The 24,425-nt window shown below is 43.6% G+C and overlaps 2 protein-coding genes across 2 annotated transcripts in view; one reads left to right on the top strand and one right to left on the bottom strand.

Annotated features, from left to right (window-relative positions):
- ADAMTS14 (ADAM metallopeptidase with thrombospondin type 1 motif 14) overlaps positions 1–7,766 on the top strand; it is a 105,787-nt gene extending 98,021 nt beyond the window's left edge. The window contains exon 22 of the mRNA XM_043519121.1: positions 1,743–7,766. Within this exon, the coding sequence (XP_043375056.1) occupies positions 1,743–2,371 (629 nt within the window). The 3' untranslated portion in view covers positions 2,372–7,766. The remainder of the gene's footprint in view (positions 1–1,742) is intronic.
- A 942-nt stretch (positions 7,767–8,708) lies between these two features.
- LOC119858797 (steroidogenic acute regulatory protein, mitochondrial-like) lies at positions 8,709–20,857 on the bottom strand. The gene is made up of 7 exons (XM_038410219.2): positions 20,761–20,857; positions 18,561–18,683; positions 17,056–17,201; positions 15,967–16,125; positions 12,864–13,048; positions 11,759–11,852; positions 8,709–9,901 (listed from the first exon to the last, which is right to left on the bottom strand). Exons 1-7 carry the CDS (start codon positions 20,822–20,824, stop codon positions 9,800–9,802), a joined length of 873 nt encoding a protein of 290 aa, XP_038266147.1. The 5' UTR covers positions 20,825–20,857; the 3' UTR covers positions 8,709–9,799.
- Positions 20,858–24,425: the final 3,568 nt, after the last annotated feature.

Genomic DNA, 24,425 nt, shown 5'->3' with positions numbered 1-24,425 from the left:
CATCCGATGAAGTGAGCTGTAGCTCACGAAAGCTTATGCTCTAATAAATTTGTTAGTCTCTAAGGTGCCACGGGTACTCCTTTTCTTTTTGCGAATACAGACTAACACGGCTGCTACTCTGAAAAGGATTTTCCTAGTATCAGAGGAGTAGCCGTGTTAGTCTTTATCCACAAAAACAAGGAGTCTGGTGGCACCTTAAAGACTAACAGATTTATTTGGGCATAAGGTTTCTGTCCCTTGCCTCACCAATACTGCCATTATGGATAAGAAATGTCATTTGCTAACTTTTGGAGTTTGCATTTAAAAGGATCCCTTGCGTTACATTTTTCTTTCTCACACACACATGGCCAAACACCAATATGTTTTTGGCCAGTGAATTCCCTGTAAATATTGTCATTATTTTTTAAAGTCCTTGTGGTGGTACAAAGAGCAGTGACACATTGGGTCAGATGGCCTTTTCCTAATCTTAGAGTTCTTGTGTTGTGTTAGGAAACTGGATAGCTACATGGACAGGGAATTTGTAACTTTAAGTTATTTCAAATCTGACATAGGGAGGTAGTCACAGGAAGTCGTTATCATTTGATGGCCTCTCTGGATTAAGTTGATTGTCCTGTTCTATTAGTGGGCAAATGTCAACATAAGAAGATGATTCTAACAAATGACTTTCTTGTCATTTTTATCTGTTACTGTAAAAGTATGCTAGATTCTTGTCTAGATGTGAAGAAGACAAAGTCCCTGTCCCAGGCTCCAGTTCAGCAAGGCATTTTAACACATGCATACAGAGTAATTCCATTCAAGTCAATGGGATTTATGCTAAAAATTATGCATGTTCTTAAGTACCTTGCTATATCAGTACTCCAAAGAAGTAGACATGAGAAGGATTTAAGGGCCTGATCCAAAGCCCTTGGAATGCCTTTCATTGATTTCACTGGGCTTTGCATCAGGCCCTAAATGAGCCTGGAGTCTTTAATTAGCGTCTCATCCCTTAAGATGATTGTTCTTCAGCAGCATTGAGGCCTATTGGCATGAAGGAGCTTCCACTGCTGTTGATTTTACTTCTGTCCTGTGGACGGGTGGATGTCTCCAGCAGCAATGTGACTCCAGCACCCACCACTCAATGCTAACCGTCATCTAGTAAAGTTAAAACAATGGAGTCATTCGATTATCTTGGTTTGTAGTGACAATTGTAGCTGAAATGCCTGCCTTATTTGAACTGGTCTCTTAAAGGGGAAAGGTCCTACATCCTATTGCTAATCCCTTCAGCCAAACATTTCACCATTTTGGTTCATTTAAGAAAACATTTGTGCATCTTTGCACGTCTTGATTTTATTAGGAAGTGGGAGTACCAAAGTACTGCAGAGAAGTAAGCTGTACCTTTGGTATGCACAGTCTTTCTAATAATTAATAATAATTAATAATATTTTGGTACTTCTGTTACACCTTTCCTCTGAGAAGCTGAGTGCTTCCAACATGCCCAAAACCAGAAAGTCAAGATCTACAGATCAGAGAGGGCCACAGCAGAGTTCACAGTTTTCAATGCTTAAACCAAACCTTGAATTTGAAATTTGACCAATGCTAAACATGATGTAACACCAAATGTAATATGGCATTTTACTCTGACAGCAGCTTTATGGGATAATTTTAAACCCATGTACGTAGTGATTTTGGATCATATTTTGTGCACATTATTATTGTATGTCTGGTTATACTCACTAGCTTCTTTATAAATGTCTTTGTCACAGAAGAGCCTTGCCTTGGGGACAAGTCCATATTCTGTCAGATGGAAGTTCTGGCTCGCTACTGCTCCATCCCTGGCTACAACAAACTCTGTTGTGAGTCCTGTGGCAAAAAGGTCTCCACCACCAGCATGCCACCCAGTGTAGACCAAAGTGCTTCAGAGACTGAAAGTCACGAGGGTGCTTTCTTTCCCAGCCCAGTCACACCACTGCCCTTTCATCCCACTGCCCGGCATCGCCCACATAGGATACAAAGCACAGCTGCCAAAGAGACAGATGCATCCCAAGCTGCTCACATCCAGCTGTCCAGCACAGAAGGTTCAGCTTCCCATGGAACCTCTTGGGCTAATGCTGCGACGCAGTCTCGGGGCACTCCAGTCGATGATACTTCAAAAGTTGACACCTCAAGACCACTACCTCCTAGCCGGCAGGCTGCAGCAGGGCAGAGTTCTGGGGAACTCTGGGGCAGCACTGCCTTTCAGTGGTTCTCTCCCACCTTGAACAAACCTGCTGGTGCACACAGCGAAAGTGATTCCTCTGTCCCCTCCCAGGGCATAGCACGACGGAGAAGGCATAATACTGGAACCAAGCAGCTGGGGAACAGTCTCAGGATCTCCTCCCCTGTTGTGACATGAAGCATTTTCCCAAAGTCTCTCTTGTCGACGGTTTACATGGGCAGAGCAGCCGAGTTTCCGAGCCACTTTCGGAAACGGATGAGACACAGATTTAAAAAACGAACGGAAGGCTATCGAAAAAACGGCTTCATTTTTATGACTTTTCAGCAGTGGCACTTTTTCATTCTGTATTGGAATAATGAAAAAAGATCAGATCAAAGGAAGAAACAAAAGGAAGAAACAGCACGGGCCACTGGGTTGCAAGTGAACCCCAAACAGTGGCTGAGCCCACAAGGCTTGTGGAGCCCACACCTGGTTACCTCAGAGAGTGGCTTGAATCAATCGGGCATTTCCTTCCAAGGTGCTAAAAAGAGATTTTTCGAGCAATAAAACAAAAGGCAACAGAAAGGACCTTTTGACCCTCAGCTCAGTCCTCACTCACCTGATGCTGTTATCCATGTGGCAAGGATCACAGTGGACTCTGAAATCCTGTTGGAAATGGTGCTGCAAATAGATTTTCTATTCTTAACCTCAGTGAAGAGCAGAGCAGGGGGCAAGGGAACAGCAGGCAGATGGACTTGTACTCCATACATGTGGATGGGGAGACCCAGTTTCAAAAGCAGGGTCAGGGGAGGAACTGTCAGCATCCTGACCCAGCTGGCAGAGGGATGGTACATGGCAGGGGTGTTTGGCTTCTTTGGGAGGGGGCGTGGTGGTCCTTGGACTGCACTTCACTCACAACCTGTCTTTAGCTGCGTAGAGTGTCCTTTCAAGGTGGGCAGCCTGTGTTTGTGTCTGGAGGCCCTTCGTAGTGAGGCAATGGCAAGGTCAGTTACCAGAGAAGGAGGCAGAAGTGGGAGAAGGAGGGTGGCATTAACCGCAGAGAAAATGAGGGAATTCAGTACATAAATATGTTGCAAATTCCTGTGCTTGTGAAAGAAGTATGTTGCCCTGAAAGTCCTGAGGAGAGCAGCCCCTGTGTAGAACAGTTTGGTTAGCGACGTGTGGCTCCCACAATGCACTTCTCTTCATTTGAAATTTTGGCTGTGGGGGTGTGTGCTTGTCCTCTAAAACTGTTCTATAAGGTGCTGTTTTGATTCCTGCTGAGACCCCATGAGTGGGGTGGATCCCAGAGCCCAGGTTCCAGTCTGAGCACAAACATCTACACTGCAGTTAAACAGCCCTGTGAGCTCAAGTCAGCTGACACAGGCCAGCCACTGGTGTTCAATTGCAGTGTGGACATACCCATCTAGTCTGACTTTGTTCATGCTCCCACTGAAGTCAATGGCAAAATTTCCACGAGCAGGATTGAGCCCAGTCAAGCAAGGTGCTGAACATCTCCTGAGAGGGCTGACTTCAGTGGGAGTCGAGGGCTTTCAGAAGATTGCGGCTGGTGTTCAGTGCTTTGCAGGAGCCAGGCCTAATCTGGACAAGATGGACACAAATAAGACAAGACAACAGTTCGGGCAAAGGCAGGTGAGGGACCATTGCAAAGGAGGATAAGGAAGGCAAAATTGCTGGAATAGTAGGTGGGTTTGAAAGTGAGGCCGTGCTTGGCAGACAGATGTTGAGACATGAGTCCAGCTGCAAATCCATTCTCAAAAATACATTTTTCTGAAATTTGTGCTTACTGTGGGCTTACTTTTGCTCCCACTGAAATCAGTGGCAAAATTCCCTGCTGTCTTCAGTGGGAGCAGGATTGCGCCTCTGTAGTTGTCAGTGGTGCAGGAAAGAATGTGGGTCAGCTGATTTGCAGTATGCCCTCAGACTCTAGACTGCAAGCCTCGTGGAGTGTTCACAGCTCAGTAAGCGTCAGATCCACCTCATGCCTTGTGCGAAGGGCTGAGTCCAGACCTCCTCTTGACTTGGCTGCTGAGGAAGTCCACCCCTTTGTAGGAGATGCCCAGCATCCAGAAGGGGTGGGGCCTAGATAATCCTCCTCTTGTGTCAGAGACCAGGACGCTCACTTGCCTCAAAAGGATGCTGTAAAGAGAAAGATATTGTTGCCCCTTTTTGACCTGAGCAGCTAGTCAATTTTCAGGGCCATGGGGATGTTCCAGCTGGAAGTAACAATTGATGGAGTCTGCTATTTTCTTTGCTGCAATCTTGTTTATTTACAAGGAATGTGCAAAGCCCTGTTTCTCTGATCGCAGGAGGAATCAAGAGCAAAGGGAGCATTTCCTTAGCTTACTGCCCCAAGCCTCTTTAGCCAACAGCCCGAAAGCTTTTTCTCACTAGCTTTGTCCAGGATCACACTGTGCTCATGGGCTGTTGCTTGGCTTTCTTGATTTTTTTGTGCCTCTCTCTCTGTTCTTGTCTGTCTTTAGTTTCTGTGTGTTCTCCCTCTCTCCCCCAACTCAACCCCTTCACCTACACAATCGAAAACTCCTGAGTGGGCTCTGTTAGGCCTTGTTTTAAGTGTGGTCCCTTAAATGTCTCACAGCTATTTTAAGTGTCAGTTTCAATGAGGTTTTAACTCAGCTCATAACAAGGTGTAATCCAGTCCATACGCATATATTGTTGGTTAGTGCTTTTAAGGCTTTAATTTTAAATGATATGTTTGCAAGAAGAAGAGTTCTATAATATGAATGAAGTGTACATATACCAAAGTGACAAAAGGGGTAGAAATGCTCAAAAAACCAATAATTTGTTAAACTAATGAAATCCTTTGGGGCCTTTTAGAAGGAATGGGGAGTAGTGAAAAATGGTTTGTTCTTTCTTTACTGCCTCTTACATTTTTCTGTTTTTTACCTTCTGGATTGGAAGGCTTGCTGTGACATTTTAACCAAGGGCAAAAAATGCTGAGTGTCTGGGTTGGTAGTGAATCTCTGCACCCTTACAGGTGGCTGACAAGATGGGTAGGGAACTCTCTCTCTGAATCTGAGATAGGAGGGATAGCTGGGCTGGCCACATGTTTTGGGCCTGAGGTGAGGTCACTGGCAGGCCCGGAACTCAGAGTCCCAGCTATATGCTTCTGAAGGCCACATTAAGTATTTAAAGGCCAGTGTAATGCTGGAGACTTAGCCCAAGAAAAGGAAGCTATGGACAGAGTGTCTAGTTGGTACACTGTATATGCTGTATCAATAATACCTGCCTGGTCTGTGGCAGCTGGTTAGTTTCTGTTGTAAGGAATTTGAAGCTACTGAAGATCAGATCAATCAATCCCTGAATGCAAACTGCTTGTGACCTGCTGTCCCTCAGAGAAACTTTATATTGGTGTATAAAATGGGTTTAGTGAAAGCAGAAACCTGATTGGTTTACAAAGGTTCATGTAATCCAGGGAGCTAGTGCAATTTCATGTCAGACCATTGCAGACCCCTTACCAAAATGTACCAAACAAGCATTCTTAAAACTAACAACACATGTAAGGAAATGCAGTAACAGGATGTCTGTGATAGAGGCGTGCAGGTTTCTGGAACCTTCATAGACCCTTTCATAGGTTTGCTGCAGACCTTGGGCCTAATTCTGTCAAGAGCTTCACCAATGTAAATCTGGAGTAACCTCACTGATTTTAATGGAGTCACTCCAGATTTACATTGGTGTAACAAATCAGAATCTGGCCCTTAGATGCCTTCTTACTGCAAACTGCACACAACATTAGTGGCTTGTCCCTCTGATTGAAATATCATTATGAACTCTTTAAGGGAGTGCTTGAGTGTCAGTGTTTATTTATTATGCCAAAGATAATGCTTCATTTTGTGTGTTGTTTACTCTTTAAAGAGCATTCTTTTCTAAGACTCTCACCCGAAGCTTACAGCTCCCACCAAGGTACATTACCTAGATGGCAACACCCACTGGGAGGAATGGATTAGGAAATACCTCATCATGCTCCACAATTACTGTCTGTAGCCAGTGGTCATCTCTGATCAGTATTGTGAGCAGGTTTGAGTGCCAGAATACCAGCAGCTCCACTTCAGCCCCAGCCTCTGGAGAGTTTGGGGTAGGAGCCGTTCTCCATCTCATCAACAACTACTTCCAGTGCACCAGCATGGCTAAGATCTGGAAACCTGTCACATGTGGAGTCAAACTGAGAGCCCTGACATCAGGGGGTGGGTGTGACACATTATATAAACATAGCACATAATTAATATAAATGATGCACTAAAATGTAGTACATAATTGTGATGACTCACTGCATCAGCTCCAAAGTCATAATGTGAACTAGTAACTTGTAGGCCACATCTGTTATGACATTTACTTTGAATCCACAGGGAAAAGCTGAGAGGAGGGAACTGTTCCCTGCTGGAGATGGTAACATGCATCTCTCCTGCTAGTTCTGTGGCTGGTGGCAACTCAATACAGTTTTGGGATTAAGATGAACATAGGCAGTTTTTCAGCTTTTTCCCCCTGAAGCAAAACTTTTCCTTCAAGCAGGTTCAACACATTTGCTCTTTGCCCCCCACAAAACCTGTTTACTTCAAGCATTAAAAAATGATTGCTAACCATCATTGCTTGGGATGTCTCCAGAAAGCAGCACACGTGCAGGCCCTTGCACTCCACCCACAACCGCTGTCCTAGGCATTGTACTAGTTTTGTATTGCAGCATCTGGGAGCAAGTCTTTGTCTCAGGACTGGTTGAATGAGCACCGTCTATAGTAGTATGTGAGCAGGAAGCTATAGGCTTAGCAGCTACACCAGTATACCGATTCCTGCTGCCTATGTTCCACAGTGCAGTTGTCAGATTTGGAAATTACCCCAAAGCCCTCACTCCCTGCAACATGACTGAGCGCTATAGGATGGTGCTTCAAGGATCCTGGAATCCACTGGTACAACAATGGTTGTAAGATTGTGTGTGGATGTACCAAGAGAGTTCTGCAAAAGTATTAATGTTGCAAGGACAAGCAACACAACAAACCAGTTGATGCGATTGATGTGTCTAAAATGGTTTTCTTGCTTAATGTAGACAGATCTATAGTGAGTTGGGCATTTGTTTGATGTTGGTGAGGTCCTAATACATACTTGGTTTGCAAACCCAGAGAAAACACTAGTCACCATCAGAGCTGGGCACAACAGTGAGATTGCAGTTTAAGGTCTTGCACAGGGATGTACCAGTGTCACAACAGCTAATGACACTATGTGTATGGGGCAAGTCACATCACCAGTCTCTCCATCCCACAGCAGTGAAGATTTGTCTCCCCTGACCTCTGCCACTCCCACCCACAAGAAGATTGTATGTTGCAGCTGATACCTAACAGGGTGAGTGGAGCTGGGACTTGGGATGGTTTCCTATCTCCTTCTGGGCCGATGAACACGTCAAATCATTCCTGTGATGTAACCTTGTCCAGTGTTACGATGTATAAAGTTTTGTACATATAAGATTCAGAGCTTTTTAATATTTATTAATTTTGTTGTTGGTGGGTTGTTTTTTTTTGAAACTCTTAATGTAAAAAATCCACTCATTGCCCTCACCTTTTTCTGTTGGTTTATTTTTGAGGGCAGTGGGGGAAATATACCATGTGAATAATGCAACCTGTGTGTGATTATTGAGAAGTGGGTTGAGCAGTAGCAGGGGTCCTGGGCAGTAGTCCCAGATTGTAGCTCCCTGCACGTTATGCAAGAGGGAAGGAATGGGCAGGAAGTAGATTTCATTCTGGGTTTGGGGAGGAGGGTTATAAAAGTGACTCCACTGCCTTGCACCTGTTTAAAATGAGTATGCAGTACTGCTGAGTCTGGATTAGTGGAGTGTAACATCCAAAGAATGAGCTTTGTCCATATTTCTATCATTAGGGGACTGTATTCAATAACCCTTTCCCCACCTCCAGTCCACCTCTCTGACTGGGGTATAAATCAGAAGCACTATCAGTTAATTCAGGCTTTAAGGAGAACAGTATTTCATTTCTTTATTTAACTTCAACAAAACCCACACAGACACACTGCTGGCTGTGTCCCATGAAATCTTAGAGACATTTTGGCAGTGTTTCTATTCAGTAAATGAGAGTGGCCCAAGAAACACACAAACACACACACTTATAAATTAGCAAGCACACTGAAATGGCTGCAATAACTACATTTCATAAAAACCAGATGACCCTGCTTGGTTCATGCAGTCTGACCCACTATTACAGTGTTTGGTTTTAATTATGTTTCATAGTTTCTGTGCAGTGAGACATGCGGCCATCTGTTCGGTGAGCAAAATGGGGATGGATTCATTCAAACAAACAACCCATTTCTAAGAAGGCCATGCTAGTTAAAGGGCCAGAAAAATTGCTCCCAGTGGTTTTAAGATTCTAATTTGGAGTAGTAAGTATGGTTTATCCTAGTTATAAATATGTAGCAATGCAACCACTGGGAAATCCCATCTCATGGACGGATCATGACCTCCATTCACAGATTAGAATGTCACTGGAATCCAAGTGTATTTGTAATTCACTGCAATTCTGTCCCTCTTCTCTGTACAGTTTAGTTGTCAGGGCTCTGCCTTGATGGAAAAAAAGTGTCTTACCTCATTCAACTTGGCTTAACATGATTGGAGAGCCCCATCAGGACGTAGGCTCAAATGTTTGAAGCCATGTTACCTGGCCCTGTTTTAACCTTGACTACATCCTTGACTACTGCACAGCCTGCTAACATGGCTTCAAATGTGTTAGCTTAATAAGACTGGAAAGTTCTGTCAAGACACAGGCTAACGTGTTTGAAAAACACACCCTTTTTGCCAATCAAGACAGTGCCTAGGGCTCTGGGGATTGAAGCTTCCCTCTTAATATCTGGTACCATCAAATTAGAGAAAAATAAAAATGAGTTTAGACTTTCTAAAGAAAAGGTGACTGACCAGTTCAAGCCAAAGACCAGCAGCCAAGTGTTTCAGTGTCAGATGAAACTGGCAACGGACTAAAGCAGAGAAACAAACTCTGCTTCATAAACAGAAGTTAATATGAAAAAGTATAAAATACCTTGTCGGTCCTGTGGAAGGAGCTGACATACCACTAGAGGGAGCCAGACCCCATATTACTGTTCTAGCACAGGAAGTGGGGAGCTCACCCTTAGGGGTAATCCTTAGGCTCTGTAGGCAAGTGCCTTGTCATTTGGGCAGAATGTAGTGCTAGGGAGCAGAGATTATTTCAATGACATCCCACACTTCCGAACACAGCCCCTAACCAAGCTCCTGTTAGTGTTACAAGCTACCCGGAACGCAACTTGTATGTTGCTGGCTGCTGGGGCCGCTGCCCAGTCCAGCTCTGGACAGAGAAAGACGTAAGAAGAGAGAAGCCCAAACCATCCCTATAGGCCCTAGCCCTACAATGCGCTGCAGCTGCGCACCCTCCAAGCTTTGGGGTGTTTGACGCCAGGATCAGAATTTTGCTTTTCAGCCGATCTCCAGTTGTAATGCCACCTTTGCTGTAGCCGCGTTTAAGTAAACATGAAAGGCACAGGCCTAGCCCTTGTTTCCTGCAGCCTCCTTCTCCCTTTATGGCAGCCTTGTGCTGTGAGAGAGTCCATCCTCCCAGAAGCTCACGGCTGTGCTGTGGTGGAAAGGTGCCGGCGTAGGTGTCTGATAAAGTCCACTTGAGACTGAGGTATGACACGGTTGATAATGGACTTGGGGAGCCATCCCTTAAAAAAACCAAAACATCTTTAAATAAGCAGGGCTGAGAATTTCAGTGCAACAAATTTGCCAGCCTCAGCTCAGTTTTGGAGAGAGTGGCTGGAGTGACTCCATCCATGTAGGTGCAAATTCAGGAGTCTGGCAGCCTGGAGTCTCTTCTGGGGAATGTCCCCACAGTGGGGGATGTGTGGATCAGAGGGAGGGGGACACTTTGCGGGTACAGAACTGGCTGTGTCAGCTTTGTGCCCCCACTGCAGTAGCCCCAGGGTCAGGGGTCATAGTAGGTTGGACTAGAGGAGACAAGGACAGAGACCTGAGGTTATCCTGTGGCCCGGCAATTAGAGCTAGTCTGAACAATGGAGGTGTAAGATGCTTCCTTTCAGTTCCTGCCCCAGTGTCAGTACAGGGGTGAATCCTGCTCACATGGCACAAAAAAATAAAAATTCTGCGCACAATATGTTAAAGTTCTGCAAAATTTTGCAAATTTTATCCATCAAATAAATGTGGAGGCTCCAGCATGGCATTGGGGAGCACAGGCCACTGGCTGCATAGAGGTTGGAGATCAGGAGATCACTGTGCAACTCCTTCCCCCTCTCCCCCCCGGGGAAACGGACTCAGTGAGATTACACCTGACCCTGACACAGTGCAAGGACCAGGCCTGCCCCAGAAACACCCCAGGGCCCTGCCTCTCCATGCCACGTGCACCAGGTATGTGCCGGCAGGCAGGCTCAGCAAGGTAGGATCCAAGTGTGGAGGGGCTTAGTGTGTGTGTGTGAGGGGAAGTCCAGGTGTGGGTTGAGAGAGTTCTGTGTGGGACAAGCTGGGTGCAGACAGCTCAGTGGGGGATCTGGGTGCAGGTGGATCTGGATGCACAGGGGCTTGTTGCGGGGTTCTGAGCGCAACGATAATGGGATTCTGCATGGGGATCTGGATGAAGGTGTTTGGGGCTCAGTGATGGGGTTGAGATGCTGGGGGAGTGGGGGCTCAGTGGGGTGGGGATCTGGGTATGGGAGGCTCATTGGGGAGGTGCGGGGGGAGTGGGGCTCTGGATGCAGGGGGTGAAGCTCAGTAGGAGGGTCTGGGTATAAGGGGGTCTGGATTCATGGGGATTGGGCGGATGCGGGAGCAGTTCCCTGTACAGTGAGCCTCCGGCCCCCTGCACTTAAGGAGTGATGGGTGCAGGAAGCATGGGGGCGGGGAGGGGAGTTTGCAGAGCTTCCTACAGCCAGGGGAGGGTCTGACCCAGTCCCGGATGCCATACAGGGGAAGAACAAGTCCTGTCCTCCCCAGGCTAGCTGGGACAAGCAGCTGAGCCTGGTGCAGAGTAGGAGCCACCAGCCGGGTCTTCCCCAGGCCCACTCCGTGCCCCACAGTGATTTACCTCTCTGCCGGCTGCCCTCCGCACCCAAAACATACTGCTGGGGAAGGTTGCATGACTGCTCTTGTGGCTTCCCTTTGGTTCCCTGTCAGAAAGTTATTTTTCTGTGGGGAAGCAAAGAAATCTGCAGGGAACATACATTTTGCATGTGTGCAGTGGTGCAGAATTCCCCCAGGAGTACTGTGTCAGCTTGCACTGTGCATTCCTACCCTGAAGCAAAGGAAAAGAGAATGCACCCATCCTGGGGGCTCCTGAGAGTATATACAGCTTGGCTAGCTACCAGTATTAATGTGATGACAAACCATGCTAAGGAGCGCAAAGTCAGTGCCTGGCTATTATTTTACAGCAATCCATTCCCCAGCTCCCAGAAAGGATCACTGCCTTGGAGTCCTCCTTATACTGCACGTCTCCCTCCCACAGGCGGCATGTGTCGACCTGTGGCAATAGCAAAGTGGTCATATATCCTAGCAAGGCAGCATGAACTTGCCTTGAGGTCCATGCTCAGGAGCCAGGTGAAGCGAGTCTGACATCGGTCACCTTCCAGTGGTTGCAGAACAATGCAGCTCAACCCAGACTCAGCCCTGGCAGTTGGGGGAGAAAAAGGAATTTAGCTTCTTTCCGATGGGAGACCAACTGAACCTTCTGACTTGGACACTGAAGTAGCCCTAGCCACCTCAGGTTTGGATTAACACATCTGCTTACATCGAAACCTGCTTACAAGCTCTCCATGACATCCCATCTTACTAGACTGAGCCAATTGTGCATCAATTAAATACAAATAGATTAAAAGTACATGTATTGAGGTCTATTAAAATGCCACGGATGGGTAGTTCTTCCTGGGGGAAGAAGTTTGACTAGCCATTGAACTGTACAGGTATCAGCTCTCATCTTAATAGGCATCACCTCACTAGTCACATTTCATTTTAGATTCCTAAGCCTGGTCCTTCCATGACCGCTGGGCAGGCAGACCCCTGCAGCTAATGTGTCTCTGTGTGGCCACATCGGAATGCCTGTACAGATGTTATTGTAGGGTCAGGCCCATACTTTGTAAGTGGATTTAGAGCTCATGAAAATAATGGAGTGTACCAGCGAGGTAGGCTAGAAACCAGGCAGAGCACTCTATACAGCCCGTCTAATGCACCTAAGGCCTAATCTGCATTAGACCCTACCGTTCCAGTCCTGCCCCTGCTACCAAGACATCACACTCCTGAGCTGCACCTTATTCTGTTTCAGATCTTCTCCTGATAAGAGACGAATACTGGTGTCTATCTGTGCACTGGGTTTGTGATGGGCCCAAAAGAGGGCTGTAACACACTTGTAACGGTGTCTTGTTAAAAATAAAATGTAAAAGCTCAATTATTTAGCGCCTTACCTGCCTTGTGGTTGCTAGGTGCTAACTGTTCAGAAGCATGGTTTCTGTGTGGCCCTAGATGCATGTTGTGCTGAACATATTTGTATTCCATTGAAATTGTGTATTCGTGCTCTCTCGCTCTCAAACACCCACCCACACACACTCCTATAGGGAACACATGCTAAACACACATGCTAAAATAATGCATGCACAGATTCCTGTTAACATTCAGAGCCTTCACCTTACTTGCCCCTTTTGCATGGGCATGAACTCGGAGTGGATTGCAGTGCCAACCAGATACACAGTTGTCTCCTTCTTCCAGCAATGCCGTACACTGACAAAGTCCCTTTGGCCAATGAGGTTCCCAGGGCGCTGAGCAGTGATCTCGTGAGTCAACAGGGTGTCCTCCCCAATTCTTTGGAGGATCTTTAGCAAGAACACAAACCAAAGAACTGAATAGAAACTCTTGGATGGGAAACTAACAAACAAACAGTCTGGAAAACATGGTCCCCTTCCAAACAAGCATAGGAGGTGACAACAGCCCATGAACCAACTGGCCATTTTGTTCCCTTAAAGGCACTAATAGTTTTGCAAAACAAATGCTTGTTCTCCTTGCTGGCACCTTTCCACAGCTGTGGAAACCCACCTTTAAATGTATTCTTGGTACATCTTTGAGTAGTAGAGGTGGAATGTTCTAACCATCCCTCCCCATCTTTTTCCAAAGCTTCTATGATCAAGGCATATCTACAGGAGCAAAGGCTGGACTTCATGTCCCATTTAGAACCTTGTTCCTTCCTTGCCATATATAGGCTTAATGCATGATTGGGAAAGTATTAACCTGTGCCAAGAGTTGGCAGGGTTTGGGTTAACACTATCTTCCTCAGCAGAGGAAAGATCACAGCTGCAAGCACTAAGTGCCGGGACTGGCAGGGTGGGAGAGCTTGACCAGCTGCAGATAATTAAGTAATCCTCCAAGTACAGTATAAGGGGGATTTGTCCCTAGGAACTTGGGTTAACCAATATTAGGAGTGATAAGCTGTAAGAAGTGGTTAGTCCTGTCTACCTAAGAAGAAATGTTATTAGCTAGTAACGCTTTATGGGTTAGGTACTTCTCTAATACGATTACTTCCTTTAAAGGGGTGGAGAGTGTTTCTAATACTAGTAAAAAGAAAAGGAGTACTTGTGGCACCTTAGAGGCTAACAAATTTATTTGAGCATAAGCTTTCGTGAACTACAGCTCTCTTCATCGGATTTATTCAGTGGAATGCATCCGATGAAGTGAGCTGTAGCTCACGAAAGCTTATGCTCAAATAAATGAGTTAGTCTCTAAGGTGCCACAAGTCCTCCTTTTCTTTTTGCGAATACAGACTAACATGGCTGCTACTCTGAAACCTCTAATACTAATGTAGAAGCTAAGCTGAAAGAGACAGAATGTACTGATTAGAAAATACAGTGTGACTCCACTAGCCTGTGTAGAAGCTAGCCAGGGATGTGCCCTGAGGTGTAATGCAGCAGAGGTAACATTGATCTCTGACTAGCAAGTTACTAAACTCAGGAGAGCAGGAATTAGAGGCCAAATCAAAACAAACTAGAGAGCCTTAATTCTACGATGCAATGCGCTCAAAATCCACTCCCAGTGCTGTGCCCCCCACTGCAGTACAGCAGCATTACTAGCAGTCTTGGGTCCTGAGAAGAACAAAACATTTCTGGGAAAACACCCCAGGGTAGGAATGGTCAGATCTGCAGTCTGTAAGCCAATGGGAAAAGGCTGCTTCTGCTCTGACTAGTTATTTCTTTTACTTCTGATTAGATACTTGACCTCCTATTAAGAATCCAACCCTCTATTGTGTTTGGGGTGGGGAGAGGAAGTGTGTTTCTCTATTTTATTGTTGAAGACCTTTTCAAAGATCTTTGTATAATCAGTTTAGTTATCCAAGTGGCTGTCAGCATTCCATTGGTTTCCGCTGTACATCTCTAACTTGTGAACTTTGTGATTTGCATGGACTTCGTTAAATGAATCAGCACATACATTCATTTCACTCAGTTAATTAGCATTATCTGTGCAGTAGTTCATGGTCACTTTACTTGATGGTCTTATAAAGAAACTCTGCACACTGATGTCTGCATGGGGGCATAAAGGCAGCTGTATAAAAACTAAACTCTTCCAGTTTACTGTTTGCTGTGACCCAGTGCAAATATCTAACAGCTGATCACACAATGAGAGGATGACCCTCCTGTTCTGAGTTCCATCTTTGGTCTCTTGGACCAGTCACTAATATATTTGACAATGATCAATATATGTTTCCTACAATCAGGGTGCCCAAGGAAATTGTTTTACTTCCTCTTTATTGATGAATATGGTATCCAAAACAAAAAGCCCTCCTGCACTCACACTCTCAAGTAAATCTTAAAATATATGCTAGTGTGTCAGAACTCCATGCCCCACTTTAACATCTGCTCTTTTACTGCATTTAGTTTCAGGTCCATGTTCTTAGCAAGGTGCAATAGTTTTATGTAATAGGCTCTACCTCTTCTAAATAGCCTGAGTCCTTCTGTGCAATTTTGTCTGTGGGATTATATCCTGCCCTATCAGGGAATGGCACTGAGATTCAATACAGTTCTCTCTTCTAAGATCCTATATAGGTTCCTGTGAGCCTAGGTCTAGTTGGTAGGTGGAGAATCTTATCACAAGTATATTCTATCAGAGCTCCACTATCAGAATTGGCTTATTGTGAGTTTTTAAGTAAGGGTTGAAGCGTTTAGTTTTGACCTTCAAAGCCCTAAATGGCTTAGGTCCTACGTATTGGAGAGACCACCTCTTTCCCTGTGACATACTGTCACAGCGGAGATCAGCAGAGGAGCTGGAGCTGAAGCCCCACTGGTATATACAATACACAAAGGGACTGCTGGCAGGGTGTTCTTGACAATGGCCCCATGGCATTAGAATTCACCCTTCCCCTTGGCTTGAAATAACCCAGCCTGCTGACCTTCAGGCCATGCTGCAAAGTTCAACTCTTTATCCTGGCATTGGAAATGGAGGGGAGTATGGGTGGCAAGCTGTCATAAATGGGGAATTACTTAGCAGGAAGAGGGGATTGGAGCTCCTGAGTTGCCTGGTTTGCTGCTGGAGGGTTATGCTGAAGGACGCTGATGCACTTGAGCTATAGTTGGGTATTTATTTTGGCTGTGGTTTTTTTTCAAGTTCTGTCAAGGGTCCTGAGAGCATTTATATAAATGTAAATAAATAATTGCAGGAGGCTTTGGGAGAGATTCGTGAGCAGGCAAAGCAGTAGCAGGGGAGAAACTGGAGGGTGTAGAATACCCAGATCCATCTCTCCATTTACCTTGACTCGACTAAGGGTAGGATTCCACTCAGGCATTTGCTCCAGCTTCTCAAACAGTTCATAGTATAGCTGGTCCACTGGAACCCCCAGCACCGTCTCCATTCGGAAGACTTTGCCAAGCCTAGGAAGAACTGTACTCAGCACCAACTCTCCTTTTCCCTGGGATGAAAGAACACATGGCAGGGTAATCCTGATCACAATGATGTAGGTGTTGCTGGCATCAGGACCCAGGCCTATGTCAGTTAGCCTGCCCTTACTCCCTGCCAGGTCATGCACAGTTTGGCACTGACCCATTCACTGACGTAATGGGCCTTTCTAATAAATGATTTTGGTCCTTTTTCATCACCATTTGTTTTATAGATGAAAGTCATTATCTTTATATTATGTCACTACTATTTATTTATAAAATATTTACCACCAGAGGTTCATTCTGTGCTTGCTGTTTCCTTTCTAGCTAAAGGAAATTATCTTTCTAAAGATCTTAATATATAAGCACATAAATAACAAAAACCAGAACACAAACACGAGTTGTTGTCTGTTAATTTTGTAGCATAAACATTCTGAACTTTCTTGGGGACTATGATTGCCTGACTTCCCCTCAAAGCCTTTTCATCTTGTCTATTTGTTTAATGTATTCGTGTGTGTGCTTAGCCAATTGTCTGTTAGAAGTTGCACTTGTTTCCTTTTACATTGACCATAATGTAGAATAGTTTCCTATAAGCCCTCCTGTTATCTGCTTGCTTTTCTGTATCTTCACTCATACCATGTGCCCTGGCAGTCACACTCTCTCTCTCACACACACACACACACACACACACCCCTCTAGCCTCTCAAACTAATCCACCCATAGTCCTTTCCATGCACAGACAGGTGGAAATGTGATAGACATTTTGCCGTTGCTCTTTTGACACTGGCCTTTTAATCTTGAAAGGGGCTCTATGGGGGAGAGCATTGCTAGAGATAGTTATTAACAATAATAAGAGGAAGTGATAAATTCCATCTAGCCCTTCCCCATCCCCCAAGATTTTCTCAGCATGAAACTTTTTTGGACTACTAGAGTAACAAAGGCAACAAGTGCAAAGACTGTACCTGGTAGGTTTCTGTCTGCCAGCCATCTTGCTGTTGCAGTATCCCTAAAGCTCCACGCAGGGTGGCTTCCGCTTGATTCACATAGGAAAGCTCCATGTTTGAAAACCAGCTGGAGTTAACATCAGAGCCATGTTCTTGACCCACAGCTACAGGAGCAAATGCAAAGTATTTGTTCATGTATGTTCAAAAGCTTCCCTACTTTGCTTATATACTCTGGCATTTGATAAGGATACATGATAGAGCTGCTGTTTTATGAGTTGTGTGTGGAATTACAGTGTGCACTGATGGACTCTCAGCTCAGGCCCAGCCCTGTAAGAAGATAGATCTGAGTCATCTCTGACTTTGGAGAAGTCCAGATCTGAACATCTTTGCTTGGGGGGGCCCCCTCCAATATAACGTACAGAGCAACATCCCATTGCCAGCTAGCCATTTAAATTGGTTTTCCCGTTGTTGATGTCAGAAGGCTATGAGTCCTGGTCATGACATCACAACTGCGGAATAAAATATCTTTAAAGTAGAAAACCACTTAAACAGGTGACTTTTTAAGCAATAGCATTAATATCAAAATAAACTATCACCAATATGCTGATTGACCCAGACACTTGAGGTAGCATCGTTCCACCATACTAAAACAAAATTTTCCTGAAATCAAACCACGTATATAAAACAAAATGAAAAGCCTTGTCTACAACAGCCTCACTTGGACAACGGCTCTCAAAAGCCCAGTGTTGACATATAGGCACCTGCATCTACATCAGTTTTTACCATTATAAGAAACTGTTTTTAAGTGCGATGTATAAAAACATCTTCAGTGACCATGGTTGTATTGGTCAGTAGAGATGGGGCACAACTTGATAAAATCAAAACCATTTGCAGGAGGCACTTACTAGCTATGAGCTGACTTGCTGAAAAGTATTTTTTAAAAATTGCACTTAAAACTAGTTCCCACCAGTAATGTGATAGAAACTGAAAGCAGATGGGGACTATTTAGTAGTGTTACATATACCACATTGCCTCTCCAACCAATGGTTCAAAAGAACAGGACAGGTAGCTCCCATCTGCAAATCTTTGGGTAATTATTAGATGGGCCTAAAAACACTGTTTAGATATAACAAAACACTGTTGACTGGACTCAACATTTACTACAAGTTTTTTTGGATTTCATTTTGTGACAAGTTCATTTGGTCTCTCTTACAAATCTCAGGATGAATATACCATTGATTAGACAAAAGTCTGGCTGCTAGCCAATACTGAGATGGTTATGAATTATTCAAGATATTGAGACCTCTCATGTAATGAGAATAACATTAATTCTGTGTTCTCTGCAGTATAGCACTACCTCTGGTTATAGATCAGTCACATTCAGGACAGTCTTAATATACATCTATCCATCCAGGGGTTTGCAGGAAGCACACACAGGCTGTGCCAGCTACAGGAGGAACCACCTATGGTAGATTTCTTAGGACATGCAACATTCAAGCATCTGTGATAAACAGAACTCTTACCAGGGTCCTCCCACATTATCCTCCGAATATAATTAGGAACTGTAGAAGACAGGCAGTGAGATCCTTTTGACATGAATCCTCTTGTGTCATGCCCAATAGCTGAGAGAGCCATTCTCTTCAAACCTACAGGGGGACAAACAGACAGCTACTAAAATGTATCACATTCAGTAAAGAGGCACATTGGCCTGGAGATTGAGGCAAAGGTCAGAGAGCAAAGAGAACATTAATTAGATTCACTCGCTCACTGGATGACCATGGATGGCTTTTGGGCAAGGCACTTCACTGCCTTATGCATTAGTTTATTTTAGTTGGAAAATAAATTTAAAGAAACCTCTTGCCTCATAACAGGTGGTTTTTCCAGCCATGGTAGAGTAGCAATCAACTGTCTGGAGAGGGAAGAGTCTGGTGAACTGCCAGAAAATTGCCTGGAACTATAGAGATGACCAAAAAGTTTCAAATTTTTTCAGTAAAAAAGGCATCTTTACCTGGCAGAAAAGTGGTGAGTTTCAAAATTTTTCATGCAAACAGGGATAAAGTTTACAGGAAAATTTTCATGAGAAATGTTCCAATTTTTCAATCTGATCTAGCAGGACTCCTCCCAGTAAGGTGTGTGTTGGCCTCATGAACTGTCAAAGCCAAGTTTGTGATGATGGCCCAAAATAAGGAGTATGAACCAAATATTCAGAGAGGAAACTTCAAATGCTGTGGGATTGCTTCCATCAGGGTAAATGGTCTTTTTATAACATCAGTATTCATTATACTTTTAGTTTAATGTAAACAGTTTTCAATAATAAAGGTAAGGGGAGATCAAATTTGTGTGGAATGTAGGTAATTTGGGGATTAAAATGAGTATCATCCCACAAAATGAGGGACACTTAAGCAGTATGGTGAAAATTTCTAATGACATCACACTGCTGGTAGCTTGCAGAAAAGAATCAGATGTACAGAGGCATAGAATTTAAGACCATTATGATAATCTAATCTTGCCTCCTGAATAACACAGGCCTTAGAAACTCATCCAGTAATTCCTGCATCAAGCCTGTAACTTCCATTTGACCTTGGGTGTCAAAAACATTCCAGTAGAGGAATGAGGGGCGTTTGCCTTTTTCAGTTTTCTCTAACATTTTCCTGTCTAAAACATAAATTAATGAAAGCCACAGTATAAAATGTTTAGCACAGTACACTTTTTTAATCCCAGGATGCTGCCTCATATTTCACTCAGCTGCAGCACATCGTTGTAGCCCTGTCTCAATGCAGTTCTGCATCTCTGCTATAAATCAGCAATATCTGCTTCAAAACACACCCTCCCCCTGCATCCTACTGTAATACACTTCACTTGACTGCAGCAAAAAGGATCCCTGTATCATAGAACAGGGTCTCTCTGCAGAACAGTGCAGCAAGAAACACTATGCTGGGGGAAATCTGATTCATGGGCATCACAATGAATTGTTCCCTGGCATCAAAAATCTGGTTTAGAAGGATTTGATTTTTGATGATAAATTTCAGTGGATGCCAATGTTTATTTCCAGATATTTCTAAGTTGATTTTTTTGCACTAGCAGGAACTACCGTCCCCCTCTAAGATACTAATGTTGTTTATTTTGAATGTAATAAATTCAGGAACCAAGTCATAATTTTTGACCATGAGAATTTGTAATGATTTGTTGTTGGGTCTGCTAGCAAAGAAGGTACCTGTTCTCTACCAATGCAACATATCCTATGGTTCAGATCCTCAGCTGATATAAATGGTCTCAGGATTTGGTTCCATGTGTTTTCAACTTTCCCTTCCTATATATGTCAATTATTAATGATCCCATTTTATGCTATTTTTTTTGCATAAAGGGAAAGAACAATTAGCAGCATTTACAGATTAAAATCTGACCCTTCCTAAACATTATATAGCAAAATAGGAATATATGCACTATATACATGTCAGCCTGTTTATAAATGTGTCTGACTGTATGACTATATAAATACATACATATATATTTTATCTATAGAGTGGTGACTGATGCTATTTTCTGTGCGACTGAGAGCGTCCACTGTACAGGATGTAGAGATTTATTGTGGTTGTCCTGTAGAATCATACCAGTTATTCAGAGGAGGACAACACTTTTCCATGGTTGACACTACATGGAGGAATATATTTACAATATACTACTGTATGCTCTGCTTTATAGACCAAGGAGAATTCTGCTTACCAGTCATCTTTCGAAGGTGCTCATGTGAGATCCCACAGCACAGTTTGAAAGTTGCTGACAACATGGTGTTGAGGTGTCTGCTGCCTCTTGTATTCAGTGCAAAAGCTGACCATGATACTAAATCATGCCTTTATAGTGATTTTGAAGGACAACACCTGATGATATTGACCATGCTTCTAGAAAGCAGCTGGGAATGAGGAGCATCCAAGGACAAGGCAACCAGAGGGAGCGGCCGGAGAGAGGCACTCACAGTAATGAGAAATCACTACTTTTGTTTAGGCATTTTACAGTCAGCACTTTCCCTTGGTTTTGGACAGTCAGACTCATTACTGTATTCCAAGCATATCAATCAGTTACTAATCCTTTTCTCAAAAAGAAAAGGAGTACTTGTGGCACCTTAGAGACTAACAAATTTATTTGAGCATAAGCTTTCGTGAGCTACAGCTCACTTCATCGTAGTAAAGCTCATGAAAGCTTATGCTCAAATAAATTTGTTAGTCTCTAAGGTGCCACAAGTACTCCTTTTCTTTTTGCGAATACAGACTAACATGGCTGCTACTCTGAAACTAATCCTTTTCTGGAACCTCCTGGCACTTTTTTCTCTCTCCAAACAAACTGTAATATACTGTGCTGAGCAAGGCCCATTCTGAGGTTAGACATCCCAGATTAAAATCTGTTTTAATCACCCACATGCACCATTTCAGCTACTTGTGAACACCTACTTGATTTTTACCCTGTTAAGGCAGCTGCCCCTCTATCCACATCACCCTGAAGGCCACTACGGCTAACATCACGTAGGAAACATGAGCTATGTTAAATTGTAGGTATACATTAAAGATTATGATGAAGGTTTCTGTGCACAAACTGTTACAGACTTGTATGGTTTTGGCACTAAACAGGATGTGACTGGAGTTCCAGGCCTGTAATTTTCTGTAGTGTACACTGTAAGATTCTTGCTGCTCTGGTTAAGATGGGAAATGTGCACCTTTTGAACCCTTCCAACCATGGCAGAATAACACTAAATATAATTGGTTTGTTAAGAAGATCAGTAATGTGATATGAATACTTTCACTAAAAATGCTGATCTGACTTGCCAAATCTTGGTCATTTGACAGTTCTCTGTTACCATTTGATTCCTGTTTGGTGTCCTTTGTGAAGCGAGATAGCGAACTCTATTCAGTCCCCAGAAACAGCTACTCGTCTGAAAAAAAAACAAAACATTATTACAGGTGACACCTAGTTGTCACACTGGTTAGCAGACTCAGACAGGTCAAGAATGACCTATGACCTGGGGAGAGCTCAGAGGTAGGAAGCTTGCACTTTGCACTTGGTTCCCATTATGGACCTCAGTGTTCAGGCCTGGCACTTGGCACCTATTAATAAATTCACTCTTGAAAGAGTAACAATAATAAAGAGAGATCAAGCTCTCTAAGATCTAAAATCTGCAAGTGTGTTCAGCTGGGCTAGATGGCTTCTTATAGTGCATTTTAACTCTTGCTACAGAGGACTTGGTGATTCAGTGACTGCCTCTCTGTCTTCTTGTTTGCCATAGTGAACTCACCAAGAACTCAGTTTTGGTACCACATGGTGAGACAACAAATATAAGCCTTCACTGCAGGTGTGCAAAGTCACTCCTGTATAAAGTTTGACCCTGGGATAACAGGATAATTTAGCTCTGTAATTCTGCAATCCTCAGTATCAGAAAAATGTCAAAAATTAGAGGTAATTCAGAGAAGTGGGGGGAAAATGTAAGGGGCATGAGGTTTTGATGTATAAAGAAAGAACTAAAGCTGTATAGCTTAACCAAAGAGTTTACGTGTAGCTAAAGGGTTTCACACGGAAGAGGGAAAGGTCTGGAGGAAACAATCCTGCATTAATATGCGTGTGTGGTGAGGGTAATAAGTCTTTCTGATCTCTAATTTCTATGATCCTATAATTATATTGCTCTGCTTGTATTGCTGAAAGATGTATATTTCGTCATAGTGTTGCTTTCACCTGCCCTTTTCTGTCTTTCTCAGGCAGCTCTATCTCACCAGGTCTCCGACTTATCCAGTCTCCTTTCCCCTAAGCCTTGGTGCATTCTTTTAAGCCCAGTTGGGGTCACCCTGAGACAGAGTATCTGGGAGAGAAACTGCACTGGAGGATGGAGACAAGTTCATATGCTCCAATACTGAGCCACTGGGGCAAACATAATGTAATATGAGAAAATAAAGGTCTCTGTTATCTCACTGCTCCTGGTTCATTTGCTCTCCAAAGTACTGAAGTGGCACTTCAAAGCCAAATATGCAAAGTAACTAAAAAAAAAAAGTCTAAATGAAGGAGGTATAAAGTAAAGCTCTTGGTACATCAAGTTGGGTGAATATCAAAGTCCCAAGGGGGATGGAGAGATTCACAGGACATCATCAAGAGAACTTCTCATCTTTTTGGAAATTCTTTATTTTATCATTTGTTTTTTTCTTCAATACTAACAACACTTCTAAATGCTCAAAACTGAAGTGTCTCCCCTCCATTGCCCTCAGCTGTACCAGTTTGTTGGTGTGTTTGTGGTTTCTGTCACTCATTATGAGGTCTTAATTGTTCATACACTGGTTTGTTATTGTAGGGTTGTCCATGGTTGTTTGAATACATTGGTTTATTTTTATTGCACCATGTCACCTTTCAGCCCTCCATCGCCTATCCCCCCACTTAATCCTTAGGGTTTCTGTATGCCATTCCCATGACTCTGACCAGGTATTCTAGGCAGGTACTGAGTGTTGCTCTGATATGTAACCTATTATTTAAATCAGCTTCTGTACCAAATGACAGGTTTCAGAGTAGCAGCCGTGTTAGTCTGTGTTCGCAAAAAGAAAAGGAGTACTTGTGGCACCTTAGAGACTAACAAATTTATTTGAGCATAAGCTTTCGTGAGCTATAGCTCACTTCATCGGATGCATTCGGTGGAAAGTACAGGAATGGCCCACCTTGATTATCACCATAAAAGGTTTTCCTCCTTCCCTCCCCTTCCTGCTGGTAATAGCTCATCTTAAGTGATCACTCTCCTTACAGTGTGTATGATAAAACCCATTGTTTCATGTTCTCTGTGTGTGTATATAAATCTCCCCTCTGTATTTTCCACCAAATGCATCCGATGAAGTGAGCTGTAGCTCACGAAAGCTTATGCTCAAATAAATTTGTTAGTCTCTAAGGTGCCACAAGTACTCCTTTTCTTTGTACCAAATGACTAGAGGATAGCTAATGTGACACCAATTTTTTAAAATGGCTCCAGAGGTCATCCCAGTAATTACAAGCCGGTAAGGCTAACTTCAGTTCCAGGCAAACTGGTTGAAATTGTAGTAAAGAATAGAATTATCAGATACATAGATGAATATGATTTGTTGCGGAAGAGTCAACCTGGCTTTTGTAAAGGGAAATCATGACTCACCAATTTATTAGAATTCTTTGATGGGATCAACAAACATGTGGACAAGGGTGATCCAATGGATAAAGTATACTTAGACTTCAGAAACCTTCACCAAAGGCTCTTAACCAAAGTAAGAAGTCATGGGATAAGAGGGAAGGTCCTCTTGAGGATCTGTAACTGGTTAAAAGATAGGAAACAAAGGGTAGGAATAAATTATCACTTTTCAGAATAGACAGAGGTAAACAGTGGTGTCCCCTAGGGATCT

Source organism: Dermochelys coriacea, chromosome 7 (assembly GCF_009764565.3).
Source record: "Dermochelys coriacea isolate rDerCor1 chromosome 7, rDerCor1.pri.v4, whole genome shotgun sequence".
Classification (NCBI taxonomy): Eukaryota; Metazoa; Chordata; order Testudines; family Dermochelyidae; genus Dermochelys; species Dermochelys coriacea.
Note: the sequence above shows the minus strand (reverse complement) of the source record. Positions and strands in the feature narration are given on the sequence as shown.

Bases quoted from the DNA above. Each gene is read 5' to 3' on its own strand.
- LOC119858797 (XM_038410219.2), bottom strand. From the start codon at position 20,824: ATGTTGTCAGCAACTTTCAAACTGTGCTGTGGGATCTCACATGAGCAC. The intron at 18,684-20,760 runs GTAAGCAGAATT...GTCCCCCTGTAG, and splicing joins GCACCTTCGAAAGATGACTG to GTTTGAAGAGAATGGCTCTC. The intron at 9,902-11,758 runs GCAAGTTCATGC...GGTTTTTTTAAG, and splicing joins TCCTGAGCATGGACCTCAAG to GGATGGCTCCCCAAGTCCAT.